Source organism: Artibeus jamaicensis, unplaced genomic scaffold (genome assembly GCF_021234435.1).
Source record: "Artibeus jamaicensis isolate MK-2021 breed Jamaican fruit bat unplaced genomic scaffold, CSHL_Jam_final contig_548, whole genome shotgun sequence".
Taxonomy (NCBI): Eukaryota; Metazoa; Chordata; class Mammalia; order Chiroptera; family Phyllostomidae; genus Artibeus; species Artibeus jamaicensis.
In genome coordinates this window covers 10782636-10802489 of record NW_026521883.1, presented here as the reverse complement: position 1 = coordinate 10802489, position 19854 = coordinate 10782636, and the positions used below count along the sequence as shown (strand labels likewise).

The 19854-nt window shown below is 49.4% G+C and overlaps 1 protein-coding gene and 1 long non-coding RNA gene across 8 annotated transcripts in view; one reads left to right on the top strand and one right to left on the bottom strand.

Moving 5' to 3' along the window:
• Positions 1-19854, top strand: part of TLN2 (talin 2) — a 409343-nt gene that overhangs the window by 338051 nt on the left and 51438 nt on the right. For 6 of the 7 annotated variants that reach the window (XM_037151006.2, XM_053670051.1, XM_053670049.1 and 3 more), the window contains 4 exons: positions 2998-3144; positions 7264-7365; positions 9804-9923; positions 16635-16781. In XM_037151006.2, coding sequence (XP_037006901.2) covers positions 2998-3144; positions 7264-7365; positions 9804-9923; positions 16635-16781 — 516 coding nt within the window. The remainder of the gene's footprint in view (positions 1-2997; positions 3145-7263; positions 7366-9803; positions 9924-16634; positions 16782-19854) is intronic. The other variant, XM_053670053.1, reaches the window with a different exon arrangement.
• Positions 12798-16311, bottom strand: LOC128628131 (uncharacterized). The gene is made up of 3 exons (XR_008392458.1): positions 16266-16311; positions 13500-13745; positions 12798-13196 (listed from the first exon to the last, which is right to left on the bottom strand). It is a non-coding gene; the product is annotated as an uncharacterized LOC128628131 (long non-coding RNA).

Below are 19854 nucleotides of genomic sequence, written 5' to 3'. Positions count from 1 at the left end.
ATGTTAAGGTTTATTTTTCCAGTCGTGCTGAAAAATTTGATCTGATCTAAACATGCTCATTTTCCTTTTGACCAGTGACATATAAGTTCGGCAGATGGCCAGCTAGTCAGTGGCTGTTGTCATCCACCAGGTCTCTAAGCTCTAGCACATACGCTTCTGTTTCCACAGTATCACTGTTAGAAGGTTCCCCCCCTTCCACTGGGCTGTGGGGGTTAAAGGAGGTGAGCACAGCAGCAGTCAGCGCAGTGCCTAGCACTGAGGAGTCCCGCTTACATGCAAGTGGCTGTCTGCCGTTTCTGCTGTTACGTGGTTTGACATCTATTGTTGTTTTTGTAAAATGCTGAACCCAAGATAACAAGAACATAGATTATAAAGCTGATATAAATGTGATATTGGGCCTACGGGTTGGGTCTTGCAATGTATAAAGGACACATGAACCTTTGGCATTTTGCCAGCATCATCGTGAATGCTGTCATGTGTTCTTGGACCAGACAGGAGAGCTACAGCATGTCATCACAGCTGAGGAAGCCCAGGCGGTGGCTCGGGGTTGGAAAGGGAGGGCCAGTCCTGTTCTGACTTCCCCCAAGCCCTGTCTCTGCCCCGAGCTCTGCCACTCATGGCTGTTTCACATCATTAAAACAGATGGTTTCATTTATTTCCAAATGAGCCTCTCCAGAGGAGAACTTGGCACCAACAGCCTGTGAAGGTTATCCTTGTAAAAATTTTTTGAAAAGAAAATTGTCTCACTGGTTACTTAGCCCCACCTTGTGACTTCCTCAGGCCCTTCATTTCCTGTGAGCACTATGCTTCCAAAGAGAAGCTGAGTACATTGTCTGCAAGAAGCACACGATTTATTGGAGAGACCACCTGGAGTGGGTGGGAGAGAACAGAAGGCAGGCAGGAGCGGTGCACCACGCACTTTGCATACAGCGTTTCGCCCGGTCTTCTCCACATTCCTTCTCGCTTCCGGACCTTGGCATTGGCCATGTCCTCTTCCTGGAAGGCTCCCCCTTCTCTCTCACCCCATCAACTCTGCCAGCAACTGGTCTCTTCCTCCAGGGTTCACCTTCAACCTGCTGAAGAGTCTTCCTGACCCTAAGGCTGGGTTAGGAGCCCTTCTGGGGTACTATTCCAGTTAGCTATTACAGCAAACAAGCCATCCTAAAATGTGGTGACTTAAAACACAATTTTAGTCCCAACCATGGTGGGCTTGCAAATTCACGGAGTTCAGCAAGACAGTTCTCATTCAGAGCCAGCCCTTCTTGTCATTGCAGTAAAACAGTGGCTGGGGCTCAAATGGCCTGAGGCTCAGTTACTCCCAGGTCTGGTGCCTGGATTTGGATAAAGGTGAGAAGGGAGGAGGTGAATAGAACCAGTCTCTGCAGACAGAGGGTGAAAGGGTGGACCTGTGGGAAGGCCAGCCCGGCAGCAGCCAGGATTCCATGCCAGGGAGGAGGGGAAATAAGCCGAGAGAGAGACTGCCTCCCTGCCCCCATCGAGGGCCTGAAAAACAGAAAGAGTGGACACCAGTCGGGTAAAGAGCGAAGGGATATTTGTCACTCCAGGTTCTTTTTCATTGTTTTCCTCTAAAGTAATTTGAGTGGTAATGGTCCATAATTAACATTTACATCCTGACACAGTTGTTGCCTCAAGAATACCATATGTGATCAACTGATTTCTCATCTTGACAGATGTCATTTTGGAAGAACTCTTCATGGTTCCCATGGCTTTTCAATACTGCAGACAGAGCTGGTTTCTATGGCTCACATGCCCTCTTGGAATTTGTTTTTATTTAAATCACTCAAAAGAATTGTCATTTAGCATGTCTCACTGTTTTCCTTACCTTCTCATCTACCAAAGTAAAAATGTGCCTTCTTGGACCCCTTTGAAGGGTTGCCTCCCCTGAGAGTTGGCCTGGGCAACCACGGCCGCTGCCTGCAGTGCCCGGGTGTAGTGCGGTTCTGATGCTACCCACCTGGCATTGGTCAGACTTCCCAGTTTTGGGCACAGACCCCAACTAGGCCACTCTTGTTAGAAATGATAAGGGGTCTGCACCATATGATCTCATCAGAATTCCACTGCATAGCATTGTTATAATTCCCATTTTGCTTAGGAAGCCAAGCCCGGGGCCACTTAGCTAGTTAACAGTGGAGCCAGAACTAGAACCAGCGTTTTCCTGACCACCACCTCCCACCCCAGGAACTTGGCTCTTGCCCCTGCCTCTTGCTACCATTTGAGGTACCTTTCAGAGAGCCTAGCACCCATTACTGTTTCATCCTTTTCATTCCTTCACTTATCTAGCTCCTACTATGTGCTTGACACACAGGTTCAACACCTGCAGTTAAAGCATCTCTAAGGTACTATCTGGGGGAACTCATGAACACCCATGGCTTTGCCTGCAGAGCATCTGTCCCTGGAGGACTTTGCTCACTCATTCCTCCAACCTTTTGGCAATATAATTAGTTCCAAAACCTCTTCGTCTTTTACAGATTTATGTTTCTTGTATGTACCTACATTTCCATAAAGCAATCTTATTTGTAGAAAGAGAATTAAACTGTGCTAGGAAGCTTTGAAGAGAAGTACATTTGATGTAAACACATTTTTCCTTTATATGAGCTTTTTATTTTTAATCAAATATGTCCACTTGTATATTTGGCAATCTGTGGCATTCTCTACCACCCCAAACATAGAAACATAAAATTAGTCATGTCATAAAATGCTGCTTGATATTGCAATTTTATTTTTCCTTTGCATTATGAAGAGATCTTTTTTCTGTTTGTTTTTCTGATTCTTATTTATTTTTAAAACTAACGTACAAAGTTAATAAAGGAAAGAAAATATATAGAATACATTGCCGTGTACCATAATGGTGATAGAGTTCTGTACTCTGCTTTTTCTGGTTATTCTTAAAAGCAGTGAAGTGGTTCTTAAGAGCCTGAGCACCATCTTTCTGCTTAAGGGAACATTTCACCACCTTCTTCCCCCCTCCCTTCTCAGGCGCAGCACACCCACGATGCCATCACAGAGGCCGCCCAGCTCATGAAGGAGGCTGTGGATGACATCATGGTGACACTAAACGAAGCTGCCAGTGAAGTGGGGCTGGTGGGAGGCATGGTCGACGCCATTGCCGAAGCCATGAGCAAGGTGGGTCTGGGCTCCCCAAAACTACCCTCACCCCTGATCCGATTGCCTCCAGGGTTTCCCTTAGACTTGGTCCCTGGGTGCTTTTCTCCAAAGAGCACCTTTTCCCTTTCCTTCAGGGTTTTAATTACTGTACAGATGCACTATCTTCTGTTCAACATATTCATTCTTCATTGTTCATTCATCACTGTGGTAAGCCAGTTGTACCCTTCCTTCCAGTTCTACATACAAGAGAGTAGAGTTGCAGAAGATATTATTGGTTACTTCACTTATAAAATGGAAATACTAATCTACTTCCCCTGTCTACCTCATAGAGTTGTTGTAGGGAACAAACTCTGAAATGACATAATGAAGTGATTCCCAAGTACTGGTCCTTGGAATGACTACTTTGGAATCTCTGGGGTCATTTCACAATGCACATTCCTGGGCCTTCCCCCAGCCCTACTCTGCTGAAATCTCTATGGGGTGGAGGCTAGGTAACTATGTTTGTATTTTTTAAAGCTCTTCAGATTTTTAAATCTAGCCAGATGCAGAACCCACTGAAGTAGGACGCACAGAAGCCCTCAGCGAACTCCTAGAGGCGGTCGATACAGAAGACACAGTCAGCATCCTTTCTCTCCTAGTGACCCTTCTGTTGAGCTCTGTCAGTAGGATATGTGACTAAAGCCAGTTTTAACTCTGTGCCTTTGGCTCCTTCCCCCACGGAATCCTCATTAGTCATGTCAGTTTGACATTCATTAGAATTAACAATTGTTCATAAACATCTAATTGCTATCCTGTGATGGCATAGCCAAGAATTTTAGACATTGTCTGTGTTTTGAAACATCCATTGTCAGATTGTGAATACACTCATAATTTTTCAGGATAATAAGCAGTCCTTAATTGCTAATTTAGAGTAGATTGGTGGGTTCATATCTTCATAAAGAGATGATAGCCTGAAACTATAATTGGGATGAATCCCCTCAAACATTATGCAGTCGTTATCAGACTGATGAGGTCACAAGCCAGGCGGAGATGCGGGGGCTTCCTTTCCAGGCTCGAGACTCCAGCCTTGTTAAAGCACTCCCATAAATTCTGATGTGGTCTTATCATGCTGCAAATGTGGGCAGTTTGGCAGAAAGCGTGTGAGATGTCCCCTCTTTTTCAAGGCCCTAGGATGAGTTTCCATGGCTTTCTCTTATTTTCAGGACATCCGAGTACTAGAGCTTTAAGAATAAGCCATGTGTCTACTGAGGATATTAAATAGTGGTTCTCAAGGTTTCTCAGTACAAATTAGAAATCCAAATAATAATCTCTTTCTTCTCAGAAAAAGGGGTTCTTCACAATCACTATAGGAATAGGGAAGAGTTTCATAAATCTCCGGATGGTGAAAGTCAGGTTCCTGAAGTCCTTTCTTGATCGCCGTTGTGCTTTGCATGCTGTAGTAGATTCAGTAAGGAAAAAGCAGCTCTGGTACAAGCTGATGTCAGCGGTGTAGATGCTTTTGGAAGGGCTGGGAAGTGAGTGAGGCTTACCTGGGAGCGGTAATTAGGAACTGCCACAGGAACATAAGTTTTTCCCCCTCCTGGTTGTGGAAAGTATTCATTTGGGTTCTCACTGATAGCCCTAAATTCTCACCTACCCAGCCCTGACACCCAAGGTGTGCCATGCAGTGCCCCTTTCCCATTCTCCCTTTACGCAGCCCACGCCAGCTGCCCATGCTGGGGCTTTGTTTTCAGTGTTACCTCAGGTCCTTGGAGCCTCTCCCGAAGCAGCAAGGCATTAGAAAGCGGGCATTTTATGGGCCTCAGTTATTTGGTTAAACTACTGATCTATTTTTAGAATCATTGTCTAAAATTCTCAAAGACAGTTACTGGCAGAAAAATGTGAATGTACCCTAAGGTCATTCTAACTTGGATGTAGTTCTTGACACTTTTGAGGCTTCTGCAATGGAGACTCTTCTTGAGATTCTCTCTCTGTGAGTAAGCCCCAGAAGGTTTGGGGACCAATAAATTAATAGGAAGTAACCAGCTCCATGGGTCACCTTGGACACATCAGTCAAGCTCTCTGGACATTGGTTTTCGCATTCAATGGGAACTAATTGACATTAGTTCTCAACCTTTGGGATTTGGTGATCCAGTATCTTTTCTTTGTCTGGCATGCAGTTTTTTTGGCTGGGGAGGAGGTAGGGCAAGAAAAGAAGCTAAAGAAACAAAAAGCAAAAGCAAAAACACTGCTATCTACATCACTGTCGTCTCATAAAAGGTTGTGTTAACATTAAAAACAGTAGGAAGACTACAATCTCAGAATAAACGAAAGTTTTTTCAACTAAATTTGAAGAAATTTTTCAATTAACCCTTTTGTTCTTTTCTCACTGTCTGCAAACTGGAGGAAGGTTCATCCCAGTGGCCAGTGGCCCCTGTATTCTAAGCTGCCCTTTAGCTCCAAAATTCCGGAGCGTTTGTGACTACGCCACATCTCATACGAAGGCTCTCAGCACATCCCCTGATATTAAGAAGATACAGTGACTTTAGACTGAGTGTCTGAGCCCACAACTCAATCCTCATTTGATCCACGAGGCTCCCACGGTGTGGTGGAGATATTTGGCAGCATCTATCTCCCTGGTAAAGAAGCCTAAGAAAACAGATGTAGCCTGGAGTTTGTGCTGATGGTTTGGTGGAAGTTACATCCCAGGCTGAGCACACCCATTATCACACGTAGGCTACCGCAGTACGTTCTTTCCATTCACAGTGCAGCTTATGCCTGCTCATGAGGGGTAGCTCTTCCTGAAGACTGCACCCAACCTTCTTCTAATTGCCTTCTTGGCCCCTTGTCTCTTCCCTGACTACAAGCTGCTCGGCAGAGCTGCCAAAGAGATCTTCTCACATACGTCATTGCCTACCCCCACTGCCACCATTTTTCTCATGATTTCATGGTCTTTCTTTCTTTTTTAAAGATTGTATTTATGTACTTTTAGAGAGAGGGGAAGGGAGGGAGAAAAAAAGAGAGAGAAACATCAGTGCGGGAGAGATTGCACACCCCTTGCTGGGAACCTGGCCTGCAACCCAGGCATGTGCCCTGACTGGGAATCAACTGGCAACCTTTTGGTTCGCAGGCTGGCACTCAGTCTACTGAGCCACACCAGCCAGGGCAAGGTTTTTCACTAAACAGATCCAGCTTCACTCCCACCACTCTCAACTGTCCCCACTGTTCACTGTTCTTTGTCTTTATTTACGTTCACCTTGTCTTCTCACCTGTTGTCATTTGGCAACCAGTGGTGACAGTAACAGTGATGTGGTGAAGACAAGTTGCCATTGTCTTCATCATAATCATCATCAACATTAACATTACTATTGTCATCTTCTTCAATATCATGGTCATCATCTCCTCTTCCTTCATGTAACTCCTGACCGGGTATGATCTCACTTGACCTTCTGACACTTAGAAGTTTCCGGCGAAGGACCTGAGACTCAGAGACCCAGCTTGAGACCCATTTACAAGCCCTGGAATACAAGTCTTCTGAACCAATATGTCCCTAGATAACCCTTTAAGGAACAGCCATTGTCCCACTTCTCTAGCTCTTCCACCCCATGATGACCTCGCCCTTCTCTCAATTCCTATTGTGCTTAGAGTCAGCCGAGTAACAAATTACATCCGGTGCTTCTAAGTTCTTTCTCAGCTCAGATCAGAAGTGAGCATTCCGAGGCAGAGACGTCTGGGGAAGCCCTTTGTGATAGAGATTTTTGCCTCCTTCCCCAGCCATTTCTGTCACTGTGCTTCCCTCCAGCTGTCCAGCTCACTCCCACCTTTCTGTGGCTGGATGCCATTCCCTGTCCTTGGGACACCTTCCCCACCTTATACGTGCAGCAGCTCCTCTCCTTGGTAAGACATGGCTGAAACGCCATTCTTCTGGAAAGGCCCCCACTCCCCCTCAGGCAGTGCTGGGGGTGTCTCCTTGCCTGTGTACCTCGATTGCCTCACACGCACCCCTGTGGGAGTCCTCATTGCAAAAGACGTGGGATTCTGGTAACTCTGGGCCAGAGAGACCCTGAGGGCCTCTCCAGTTCTAAAGTTCCTAATTCTCATACAGCCTGCGTTTTAGCTGTCCTCTTACGACCTCTGGGTTCTTTCCCTCTCCTCTAGCTGGATGATGGCACGCCTCCAGAACCAAAGGGGACATTCGTCGACTATCAGACGACTGTGGTCAAATATTCTAAAGCCATTGCGGTAACAGCTCAGGAAATGGTAAGAAGAAAAAGAACCAGCCCCGCCCCCTGTTGATGCCCTTTTATCCACAACGCCACTGAGTCTTCAGTTCCTGGCTCTGCCTGGGAGAGATTAGTTGCTGTTTCCAGTCCCTCCAGGGCCCCAGCGCCTGTCATTTATCTGTGGTCTCTGTAGCTGCCTGGGGTCTACAAGCCACAGTCCCCCCAGAGAGAATCAGAGACTGCTGAGACTTGGGCATAAGGATAAGGGAGCAAAGGAAGGAGAGAAAATGAGAATCAAGGAAGAAATCAGAAAGAAGTTGGGAGTTGCAGAGCAAGGAAAAAATCCTATTCCTCTCACAAAGGACTTGAGGTGTTTTTAGACATTAAAATTAGAGTACAAGAGAAGACGTTTGGGGATAAAACATAGATTGATGAATCAAATTTTAATACTTGAACAATAAGATTGCCAGTCTTTCAGGCAAAATGAAACAGCACAGATAATGTGTTTAAAAAAATCCTGACAATAGGAGGCATGTTACTTTTAGAGGTAACTTTTTTGTTGTTGTTAAAATGTAATGCAGTCATAATTGTATTATATGGATCTTTCGCTATAAATGGCATTGAGAGACAGTGGATGCTATCTCGATATGTTAAAAAGTTGTACAAAAGGTGACAAATGGTGTCCTCGAGGGATTAACAGGAGTACTAGCATGAAAGTTCCACTCAACTTTCCTAGGTTCAGGTGGCATGTGACAGAATTTTGAAAGGTACCTCTTTGGTGCTGCTGCACGAGCCCGAGTTGAACGGTCAAGCAGCCCTTCCCAGCTGGAGGGCCCAGACCGGGCCCTGGCGCGGTTCCCGCCCCGTCAGGCCCACCGCCTGTCTGGACAGTTTTGTCATGTAGTCCTGTGTCCACTAGAGGTTGAGCTTGGACCACAAAGGCTTCCCTGGCTGCTGCTGCTGCTGCTCATTCTTAGAAACTCCGTGATTGTGCCAGGCCTGTTGTTGTGGAAAAGGATTTGGGCTGGGAGGGCGGGAGGAACAGTGCCCATCTCAGTGCCTCGGAAAGGCTAGAGCGGCCTGGCCGGCGCTGCTCAGGGGCAGGTCCCACATCGAGTCAGACAGCCCAGCAGTGCCGACTCCTCGGAGCAGGAGCACAGTGCAGCAGAAGGTGCGGATATTTCAAGTGGCCTCCTGGTGTTTCTGGAGTGTCTCCCAGGCTAGATTCTCGGCCAGATTCTCGACTAGATTCTCGGCTAGCCTGTCTTGCCCCTTGGTGCCCATGTTCTCATGGAACCTGGCCCTGGGATAACCAGCCTGGGCCCTGGGTTGACAAGACTCCTGCTTCACTGCATCAGGGCAGCCCGGCATCACTGTGCGCCACATGGCAGGGCTCAAATGAAACAACAGCTCTTGGGACAGCTTCGCTTCTGTGGGGGTCAGCATGCATTTCTTGGGGCCCCGCACCTCGGCCTGAAATCCTGACACTTCCTGGTAAACATGGCTATACATTCCATCCCGCCTCAACAGATAGGGAGTCATTTAAAGGGGGGTTTTAAAAGCTCTTTAAAATCAAGGTCTTCAAATGCCACAGAGAGAGAGAGAAAGTATTCTCATCAGAGCGAGAGAAGACGTGAGGCAGGTGGGAAGCCTCATACCCAAGAGGGGCAAGGATCGGTGTCTGGGTGGAGGCTGAAACTGCAGTTGTGAGAACCATGGCGTGCTTGTCGAAGGAAGAGGAGAGTAGAATGTTAGCTAGGAGGGATGAATGGAGGTAAGTTTTTCTGTGAAAGTGGGGGGAAATACAGAATATCTTGATAATGAAAGGGTAGATCTTGACCATTTAGGCTGCGGTATACCCTTAACTCAATTTGGAGCCAAAACCTTGTCCTTCTTTGGCACATGTTCCCTGTGAACCTGTATGGTCTGTAAATTTCTTCCCCCAGAGCTTTGGTCTTATCCATCACTTCTCAGTCACGAGCAGTCTTTACCAGCCCTGTCCTCATGTCCTGTCTGTCCGAGTGGGACCCACTTCTGGGTCCCTGGAGCCCAGTTGAACTCTCTGCAGGAGTGTGTGACCGGGCGTGTGCACCGCACAGGGACCATGCTCCCTTAGCTTCTCCTGGGGGAATTCCTCTGGTGACTGACCCACGGGGCAGAGTGGGCCGGGCTGCCACGCCCACCTCCCAGGGTAGATTTCCCGAGGGCCCAGCCTCCACGCTGCGTGGCACGTGGCCCGAGCCTAGCATGTTGCCCACTGGCCGGGCCAGGTCCCGCTGGCCCGAGAGGTGCCCTGGCCTGTTGTGTGCGATGCAGCATGGGCTTCGCTTGAACTGCCCCCTCTGGCATCCCGCCCCAAATGCGAGCCAAGGGCTTAAAAGTGAATGAAATCCTTTGGCTTCCAAAGGTATTAACACATGATTCTCATGCTTTTCTTTGTGTGTGTTTTGTGTCTTGCTTGTTTTCTTTTTCCAGATGACTAAGTCGGTTACTAACCCGGAGGAGTTGGGAGGACTGGCTTCACAAATGACCAGTGACTATGGGCACCTGGCTCTCCAGGGCCAGATGGCTGCAGCCACGGCGGAACCAGAGGAGGTCTGCCACCTTAAGCCCCTGTTTTATTAAGGAGCCAACCTACGCTGGTGCCCACTCCAGGGGTGGAGGGGGGATCCTCCGTAGCTTAGCTCCACTCTGGAAGACCCCAGCCCCATAGCCAGAACCAGGCCTGGTTCTCGCTGCTGTGCTGCCAGCTCCCGGGTTTAGAGCCAGTGGCCCCAGCCTGTGCACAAGGCTCACTGTCCCTTCTGGGGACACCTAGCTGAGGTCTGGGACCATCTGGGGAGGTGGGCTTCCAGACAGAAGGATTCCTTACAATGTTCTACATCAGGTCAGCTGTCCCCTGGCTCGTCACCAGACACCAAGGGCAGAACACCCACTGCCATCTTCCTCTTGTGTCCCACTCCTGCCCAGCACATTCCCTGGATTATTTTTATGTTTTCCAAAGACTCACCAAAGTGTGGGGTTTCGCTGCCCCTGTCTTGAGCAGCACTGGGTCACCAACTTTCATGTAACAAAGTCCTACCCAGATATTTTTGGTGACTTTCTCAGAACTGGCCCAGATCCCTACCCCTATCCTCCTGTAGACTTCTCTTCATCAGCCACCCGCCTTCCCTAAACCCACTTTCCTTAGTGGCCAACACAGACTTTGCCTCAGAATGCCTGCACCCCTAAGAGTCTTAACATGGCCAAAGTTTGGTCCCAGAGGCCACTTTCTAAGAGCTCCCGTCTCTGAAACCCCTGAGGAATCCGGCGGCCCGCTGGGAAGCACACCGGGCGGGTAGAGCCCAGGGGCGCCTGCTGCACATGTATCAGTGTTAACGCATGGAAAGGGCACAGTCCCACCTCCTGCATGGCTCCTTAGAGAGAGAGCGCAGTCTGAATTAAAATTAACAGGCTGGATTGTGGAGACATTGGGGAGGTGGAGGTAACTACTCTCCCTGAAATGCAGCAAGCTGTTCATTGGGCACAAACCCTGCTCACCACATCCGTAAATGAACGGGGCTGTTGAGGCAGAAGGTTGTGACCGGTCTTCCCTTCTCCATGTGATGACACACAGTGTCCCCAAGTTACTTGGTGCTGCTGTTGCTCCTGGGAATCAGGGGTAAGCATGTCTTAACAAAGGCTCCCAGAGATACTACAGAAATGAAGACCCGAACCAAAAACCACGTTCTAACAAAAACTGTAGCAGTGCATGTGAACAGTATCACCATATATATGTGCTTGCGTACATATATATCCAGCATGGGTTGACTTCAGTGTCTAACAGTGCCTGTATCTTGAGATTGTTAGAATGATTGAGCATTGAAGCTGCAGCATGAATAATTCTGTACTCAATGAGTCCCTTAAGTTGCCACAAAGAAAGAAAAGTGCTCACAGACCCACATCAGAGTTCTGTTGGGTCTGGACACAGGTCCATCTTTTTTTAAAAAAGAGTAGACCGAGCACCTGGAATTTCATAAACAAGTGTAAGGAAACTTAGGTTACAGGTAGGAAAAGCTTGGTTGAACCAAGGGTGGAAGCATTTGGCTTTGCAGGGAGATTAAAAGAGGCTGTGATTTCAAGGGCTGTGGGGGCTGGCTTTGTCTCCAGAAATCTTTAAAAATGAAATCGACAGCCAACTGCCGGGGTTAGTTGAAATGCCGGCCTGCCTGAGTTATTGAGTGGAGACCCAATAATCTGCTGGAGCCCTTTCCACACCTGCATTCCATCCCACGTGTAAAACAAGCAGCTTGTCTTAAGCTGCTGAAGCAAGAGATAAAACATCGCCCCAGCAGCCAGGAAAGAAAATGTGTTGTTACAAGCACAACTAGTTAATTTTAGTTATTGGCCCTGCATTTGTAGCAGCTGATGTTTTCATTAAGAGTCTCCCTTTTCTCCATTACATCTTGAGATGTATTTTACATTCCAGACATGAGCAGGGTGACCTGGAGCGAAAGGGGGCAGAGAGAATATAGAATTACCCGTGACTTGCAAAGGAAAATTCTTTGTGTGCATTTGCCAGACAGATATTTGGGGGGAAACTGAGAAGGTTGGGAGATCCCTGAAGCCATGTAGTTTTTTATTCCAAGACGGTGGAATTACTTGTATACCCAGGAGGGCCCCGCATCACAGCATGTGAAAATGTTTATATCCCCTGCAAGTACGAGGCTGCTCCCCTCGCTGCAGTCCTGACCTCTGCTGAGACAAGTCAGCATTTTGGTCTTTCCAAAATGTGACAATTACAGGAAAAGTCACAGCGCTGCCCTCTGAACATCGAGCAGGAGCTCAATCTTGCTTATTTTTCCGTGGAAAATCAAAACTTTTGTTAACATCACTGCGAACACTTCTTTCTTCAGAAAAGTTTAAACACCACCACCCCCAACTTGGCAATTTAAGATCAGTTTTCTCTTTAAAAGAAGGGAAGAAATGCAGATGCCGTGAGCTGCAGCTCCGAGGGTAAATGCTGGGGAGATTTAGTGACTGCAGCTTTGTCTCTGAGGAAACTGCACTTCTAGCCGGCAGGAAAGTTCTTCGCCCAGAGCCTGTGGCCAGAACCGAAGCCCTTCCCCCACGCTACTCACACCCACTTGCTGGGTGCCAAACCCTCCAAACTCCCCACTCCAAGACACACTTTCTATAGCTCAGAGAGTGATGCCCAGCTTCTGTTGTGCACACTATTCGTTCCTCCCATTTTTCTGTCTAAGAAGAAACTGTGAAGTTCATCAGATACCGTCCATCATGGTCTGTTCAACTTTCACAGGCTCTCCCAGAGACAGTGTATTTCACCCACTTTCAGATGTGATTGGTTTTGAAGCCTGGCAAAAATCTGTACATTTCATTTAGTGTTTAAGCAGTAAAGAAGATGATTAGCATTTCTTGACTCCCTCCAATTGAAATTTGATCCAAAACCCCAGGAAGACCAGGCTCCTGATTTCCTTCAAGGCGCAAAACCTGGAGAAGGTCTTCTCCCTTTTAATTTTATTTGGGCAAGGAGGGGAATGGAGGGATTTCCTTCAGATACCAGTCAGGCCTTACTAAAGCAGCCCTTTAAAACCCTACATTTAATGTCTTTGAGTAACGTTTCTTTGTCATAAACACTGGTTGTGAGCTGGCTCATGCTGGGGACCAGCCACGTGTGTTGAGAAACTTAGTGTTGCTTTGAGAAACTTAGCATCTTTAAAGCCCTTATCTATTAGAATACAGTCTTAAAAATATATTCCCTTTGTAGATGGTTCTCTGGCAGCACAACATGTCCTGCGGAAGTGCAGTTGAGTAGACGATTGCTTGGTTGGTGTGTTGATTCTGTCGTCCTCTTCCATTGAGGACCCTCTGGAAAAGGGCGAGAGGGTGAGAGCTGCTCATCAAGGCCGGTCAGGCGCTGCGCTGTCCCGCGCACCCTCTCCTGTGCATGCCGGGCAATCACGAGGTCCTCCCCACTCCACAGATTAGCAAACGAGGCTCAGAGCTTGGTTACACTGTGAGCCCAGCCCACACAGCTACCAGTGTTAAAGCCACTTTATACGACTTTTCGGAATAAGTAAAGTTGGGAGTAAGAACTATGGGGCAGTCAGGACTCAAACCCAGCTTTGTCGGGCAACCCTTGCTCTTTCTGCTTTATGATTTCACACGTACCTTTCATGGGGTCGTCCATCCCCGCTGAGAAGTGGGCAGGCCAGAGTCTGTCCTGTGTCATCAGGGAGGGAATGAAGGCCCCAGGAGGTTAGCAGGATCTCCCAGTGAGTCCAGTGGCCAGGGAAGGGCCGAGCTGCAGGCAAGGTCCACGGTCCTTTCTGCTCCCTGTGGGGCCACATGGGTGCAGGGCTGAGAGCAGGAGTGGGGCTGGAGTGTGGGCCCTGAGGTCCCTTCATTACACTCAGCCTGCGAAAATAACAGTGCAGCTGATTTCAACTTGGCTTTTTTATACTACCACGTCCCTCCTGCCTGTTCACACGGGATCATGCAGCCAAGGGTGTTGGACGTCTGCGTGGCCGGGCCTCCAGGAACCCAGAAGGAAACTGCATGCCCCGGCCCAGTCCCCGCTGCTCAGGCCAAGCCCTGGGTTGGTCAGGAACCTCTGGGGCTCTTGCACCTGTTCCCTCATTGCTGTCTCATTCCTTTGCTTTCTGGTGCTGCTCCTCTTTGTTGCTTCCTAACTGGAGTTTCCTCCCTGATGACCCTGGTGCCAGCTCCTCTGTCACATTTACTACATGCATGGTGTCACCTCGAAGATGGGGCTGTGCATCAGGACCTTGGTCGTTATCGCACGGCCTTGGGACGGGGGGCTGAGGGAGCCTGAGTGTCACTGAGGGCATATCCCCACCCCTTACCATGTCTGTGTGGGTTCCAGGTTTGGGACAGCTCAGGAGCAGGTCCCTCTCCCTCCCACCCCAGGCTGATCTGGGAGTGGTTTAAGGGGCCTGTGCTTTCCCCAGCGCCCCTCGTTCTGTAAATAAAGCCCTGGCTCGGCTCTGAGGGGAGCAGGGTTCAGGGTTTCACACCCGGTTCTTCAGAACCCTGATGCAGGGAAGGGCTTCGGACTCAAGCCTCACTTTTAAATCTAACTGAACTATTTTGAAAACTGGTAGGAAAAGCTGCGTGTACTGTTGAAAATATGTATTCTAGGCCACGTGGTAACCCGTTGGGGGCCACCCGCACCCCTGGGCCAGGCAGTGTGTGCAGGCCTCAGGCTGACCGGCTCTGTGAAACTGCGAGAAAACTGCTCCTGTTTGCTTTATTTACACATGCAACCGAATTTTCTCAACACAGTGCAACCAAAGCAAAATACAGAAATGAATTGGTGGCTGAGGCTGTAACCAGCTTTCATAACCGCCACTTTTAAAATTGGGTTCACTCAGTCTCATTGTTGACTTTTTGTTGAGTCAAGGTATAAATTTTAACTCAGATTACTCTATTAATTGTACACATTGTGGTTTCATAAAAGCTTTTGTTGGGAGGGAGCAGCACAGTGTGGATGGCAGGCTTGGCTGCTCAGCGGAAAAATATCAACGAAATTAAGCAAGTGCTGGTCTGATGGATGGGACACTGTGCTGGGACTCGAGACCTGGGTTCTCAGCCAGCTTTCCCAGGGGCTGACAGGCATGTGATTCTGGGCCAATCACACCCCTTCTCGGAGCCTCGGTCTCTTTGTAAATTTTGAGATTCCATCAGTGTTTCTTCCTCCATCTGCCCCTTCCCTGACTTTCCCAGCAGCACCTATCATTTAAAGACAGCAGAGCCCTTGGCCTTGGCTGAGCTCTGGCCCTTGAGTACTTAGGGGTCAGCCATATGAATTAGAAAAAGTATTGAGAGCCAGGTGGAGTTTAAATCTTGATTGGGGCCTCCCCCTGCTTCAGTTGGACTTCCTGCTTAAAGCAGCAAGCTGCCTGCAGACTGCGATGTTTCAGTGGCACCCCCGCTGTGAGCAGACTCAGAGTGCCTCTGCCCTCCTGGGTTCTGCAGTCCTGGGGTGGCCCTCCTGTTGTCCGCGTGAAGGCGGTCAATGAGAAGCCTGCCTGATCGTCACGCTTTTACAGCCCCCTGGTATCATAGAAGACACCCAAAATTTCTGGAGGAGGAGAATTTTCTACTAAACGGACATAAACGCCCTTCGGGCCTTAAGGGGTTAAGGGAATTCCCGTTTTCCCTAAAAGCAGGAAGTGTTTCGATTACAGGAGAGTTAACATCTGCAGCCCCCTTCCCTCCTCAAAGTCACCCTTCCTTAAACTCTGTCTACTGGTGTGATATTGGAAGACAGCATCCAGATGGCCTGTCTCGGCCTTTATTCCCTGTTTTTTTTTAGTAAGTCTCCACGATAGATGCTGGAAGGACAAGCCACAGCTGCTTGCTATTGTGATTTCTTGAAAACAGCACTTACTAACGCCTAAAGGTTTTTGTTTGTTTTGCTTTTAGTTGCTTATCTGGGCTGGAGGTTAGATTATTATGGCAGCTGTATTGATGAAACCCAAATGCAAGCTGATGTGAAACAGAGCCAGAGGAATGCAGACTCTGGGAGGTGGCTGCCGAATTCATTACACCTTAAAGGGACAGCTGGCAGCCTGTCCACAGTGGAGCTCATTTGGCTTCGTGTAGGCCGAGTACCTTTTATAATTACACAAGCCAGATGTCATTAAAAGAATGCATGCCTGCTGAGCCATCAGCTCTAAAAATGGACCTTTTTAAGAAAACCTCAAACCTGGACTGAGAGAAAGGAAGCCTGGGCCCTGCGTGGTGGCTCTCCCCATAGGTTCAGCCGAGGAGGGGGGTGATCTGGCTGGTACACATACCAGTGTTCCAAGAATCTTAACACTTTAAAATATTTTAATACTAAAGTTATGCATTTTGAACTTCTAATGACTCTCCAGAGCTGTTGTGAAGAATGAATGAAATTAAATGCGTTACCTGCTTAGAAGAGGCCCTGGCACCCAGCGGAGGCTCAGTGAAAGCGTGTCAAGGGAATAACAGAGTTATTTAGCAGAACTCATCTAACTGACGACCTTATCAGGTGGTACAGGACACCGATATCAGAAGGCAGTGTGCTAGGGGTGGTGAGGCGCAGGCTTCCTTACTGAGACTGTGGGCATTTTGCAGCCTCTAAAAATGGGAAGCAAAATCAACCAAATTCCATCCTTCACCAAGCATGAACTCCTAATAGCAGTGGAATTTTCCTAGCCAGGCTCCCATAGGACATAGGAGAAATTTTCCACGCAGGGAGGACCTCAATGGTCAGGTCCATCATGCTTCTCCTTCCCCACCCGGCTGCCTCCGCAGATCGGCTTCCAGATTCGCACCCGTGTGCAGGACCTGGGCCATGGCTGCATCTTCCTGGTGCAGAAGGCAGGGGCCCTCCAGCTGTGCCCCACCGACAGCTACACCAAGAGGGAGCTCATCGAGTGTGCCCGCGCGGTCACCGAGAAGGTAAGGAACAGCCCTTGGGTCAGACACGGCCACAGTGACCTGCTCTGGTCAGGGATGTGAGCAGGAAACTAGGCCAAAAACTCAGCCGTGGTCAGGTGTGGTCATCTTTGTTGGGCCCAAAGTCTCCCAGAGCTTCCCAGAGATGGAGCACACCAGGGAGCTGGGGGTGATCCGTATGCCTTGAAAAATTGAGAGTGTGAGAGAGACTGTCCCACAAAGGCCAGGGCCTGGGTGGACCACCTTGAAGGGCTCTCCTGCAGACAGACTGGACAGACCATAGCAAAGCCAAGGATCAGCACTGGGAGCGCCCCCTGCCACCCTTTCGTCACTTTTGCCCCTTGGGCTTCCTTCTTGGCGAGCTCCCAGGTCCTGAGGGGCTGAGTAAGAAGAACTAGAGATCCTTTCATGTAACTTCTTTATTTCCAGACCAGACAGCGATGTGGGGGAGGGTTAAGCACCTGCCTGGCATCACACGGCACCTGGTAGAGGAGCAGGAGCCTGTGTGACGTTTCCTGACTCGATGGCAGCCGTTTGCAGAGAGAGCCACACCCTGTAGTGGATGGGGTTCTAGGGTCTCAGCTACGTGACTTCACCTTTCCAAGCCTCGAATTCCTCATCTGTAAAATGGGGATGAAGAAACACCACTCATTCCTGGCCCACGGGCTGTGGGGGTTAATTGCTATGGTGTGTGGATGTGCTTCACACAGTTCGTTTAATAAACACCAGCTGCTGTTCTGTGTAAGCAGTCCTCTAACGCTACTCTCCAGGAAGTCCTCCCTGATCCCAAATGTTCCTTCGTTCCCAGTATCTCCTTTGCTTATTTCTCTGAGCCATTTTTCAAGGCAGCTCTTGTACAGGCCACTAGGAGTGCCTGCTGAAGCATCTGCGCTTGGCTGCCTTGCCGTCTCCTTCACTTGGGTTCTTAGGACATAGAGCTCTGCACTGTTTCGAGGCTTGGCAACAGGACTGCAGGGTGGGTGGGGCACCCCTCACCTGGAAGCTGCCCTACAGAGGCTGCTGTGTATGCCGACCCTCACCCAGGCCAAGTCTCCCATAGCCCGCAGGACTGTCCGGCCCCACTGGACTCCACAGGATGAGGAAGTAAATCTCTCAGCTGGAGGAGGGCACTCTCTTCCCTCCTCTGAAAGCCCTTCCTTGTCATCGAAGTCGCTCTTGCCAAGCTTTCCAGTAGAAGACCTTGTCGTGGGAGCTGGGGGAGGGAGGAGGAGGCATTCAAGTTGCATGATGTTGGTGTGCCTGGCCAACCAGTGCAACCTTCCAGAGCTGGCCCTGGCCTCACTGCTTCTCCCAGCAGAGGAGCCCGGATTTAGGACTCCTGGAAGAGGACCAAAGGCAGAGAGAAGACTTACTGAGATCAACTGGCCAATTTGTTGGTTTCTTGCGTTTGTTACTATGGGTCCCTGCCCTTCTAATCTCCCCCCTCCCATCTCCCACCACTGTGTGTTTCTTAAATGTCTTGGTTGTGTTTGTATAACTGCCCAGCCATGAGCCCCTTGACTTGTTCACTTTTGGTTCTCATTCCCGAGTAACTAGTAGATGCTCAATAAACACCTGCTGACTTATACACCTTTTGCCGTGGGTGGGACACCATATTTGGACCCTTATGTTCACACCGGTGGAGAAGCTCCCGCCCAGACTTGTGATTACTCGCATTGGCCTTTCCAGAAACTGGATCCCTCATTCCCAGGCCAGCTCTGTGTGGGTCTGACTCATTGTTTCCTGGCAGGGCATAGTAGGATTTAACTTGGGAAGTAGTTGCTCATGGGCTGTCCTTGGGACGTGACAGGAGCTCAGGAAGCAGGCTCTCTGCCCTTATCTCCAGGCCGTGTCCACAGCCTCAGCTGGGATCTAGGCTGCACAGGAAGGAGATAATGTTCAAAGTCTGTGCCTTTCACTGATGCTGCAACTGCCCTGTCCTGGTCGGCATGTTCTGGAAAATGCATTCACAAAGTGTGTGCAGACTCCTCTCTGCGTCAGCCCCAGTCAGGGCTGGTGAGTGTGTGCACACAGGGATTCACATGTCAGCTCCTGGCCTTCGAGGGCCTCTGCCTGTTGCTGGATTCATGCTGTTTCCAGTGGTGGTCCATGGGCCATCCTGAGGGCAGGGTGGTGTGCAGAATCCCCGGAGGTTCAGCCATCTCTCTGGGAGGGGACAGTGGGGAAGGAATCCCAGTGGGGACTTAGAGCTGGCTCTTAAAGGATGAGCAAGTCAGTGGCTGGTGAAGAGGAGGGGCAGGGACATGGCAGGCAGAGGGCAGACCCCTGGGAGGGGGCACAGCAGAGGGTGTGTGGGGAAGTGAGGAGAGCTGGCTGATGCAGTAATGAGCTGTAAGGCTGCATTAGGGAGCCGGCAAGAGTGGGGCAGGAGGCTGGAGAAGTTGAACCGGCTCACTCCTCTCCACAGCCAGGGGAGAACTGTACGCAGCAGTGTGTGTGTGTGTGTGTGTGTGTGTGTGTGTGTGTGTGTGTGTGTGTGTGTGTGCAGGGTCGGGGGGTCGGGGTTGTATTTTAGGAGCATCTCTGGGACCTAAGAGGGTGTACTGGATGGGGTTTGGCAGGGGGCATGCGGAGGTGCTGACACGGAAGACACTGGAATGGGTACTTCGCTGACTTGCTGGACCCTCGGGGCCCTGGAACTTTTTGGTGGCAGATGGTGGCTGGAGAGAGTGTTGGGGCGGAGGGAACATACAGTGATCCCCGCTGGGGTCCACTATGGGGAATTCCCAATGAAGAGGTGCCCTTCTTACCTAAAAATGAAGAATACAGAAAGGTATATCAACAACAAAAAATGTAAAAAGGTGGCTGAGCAGGGGGGGGATGAGTGTTAGCAGAGGGGGCTGTTCTACCGAAACCTAACCAGAGGGGCGGTGATAGCCACCCCTTCACAGGAGCCTAGTCCTCTGTCCCCGCTTGTGGTTTCAGAAGCGTAATCATGATTGAATAATAGCATCTTCCCCCTGCCAAACCCTTACTGTGTGCCAAGTGCCATGTTAGATGTTGTACTTCCGTTTTCCTGCACTTACTCCTGCCCACAACTCTTGGTGGACAAGAA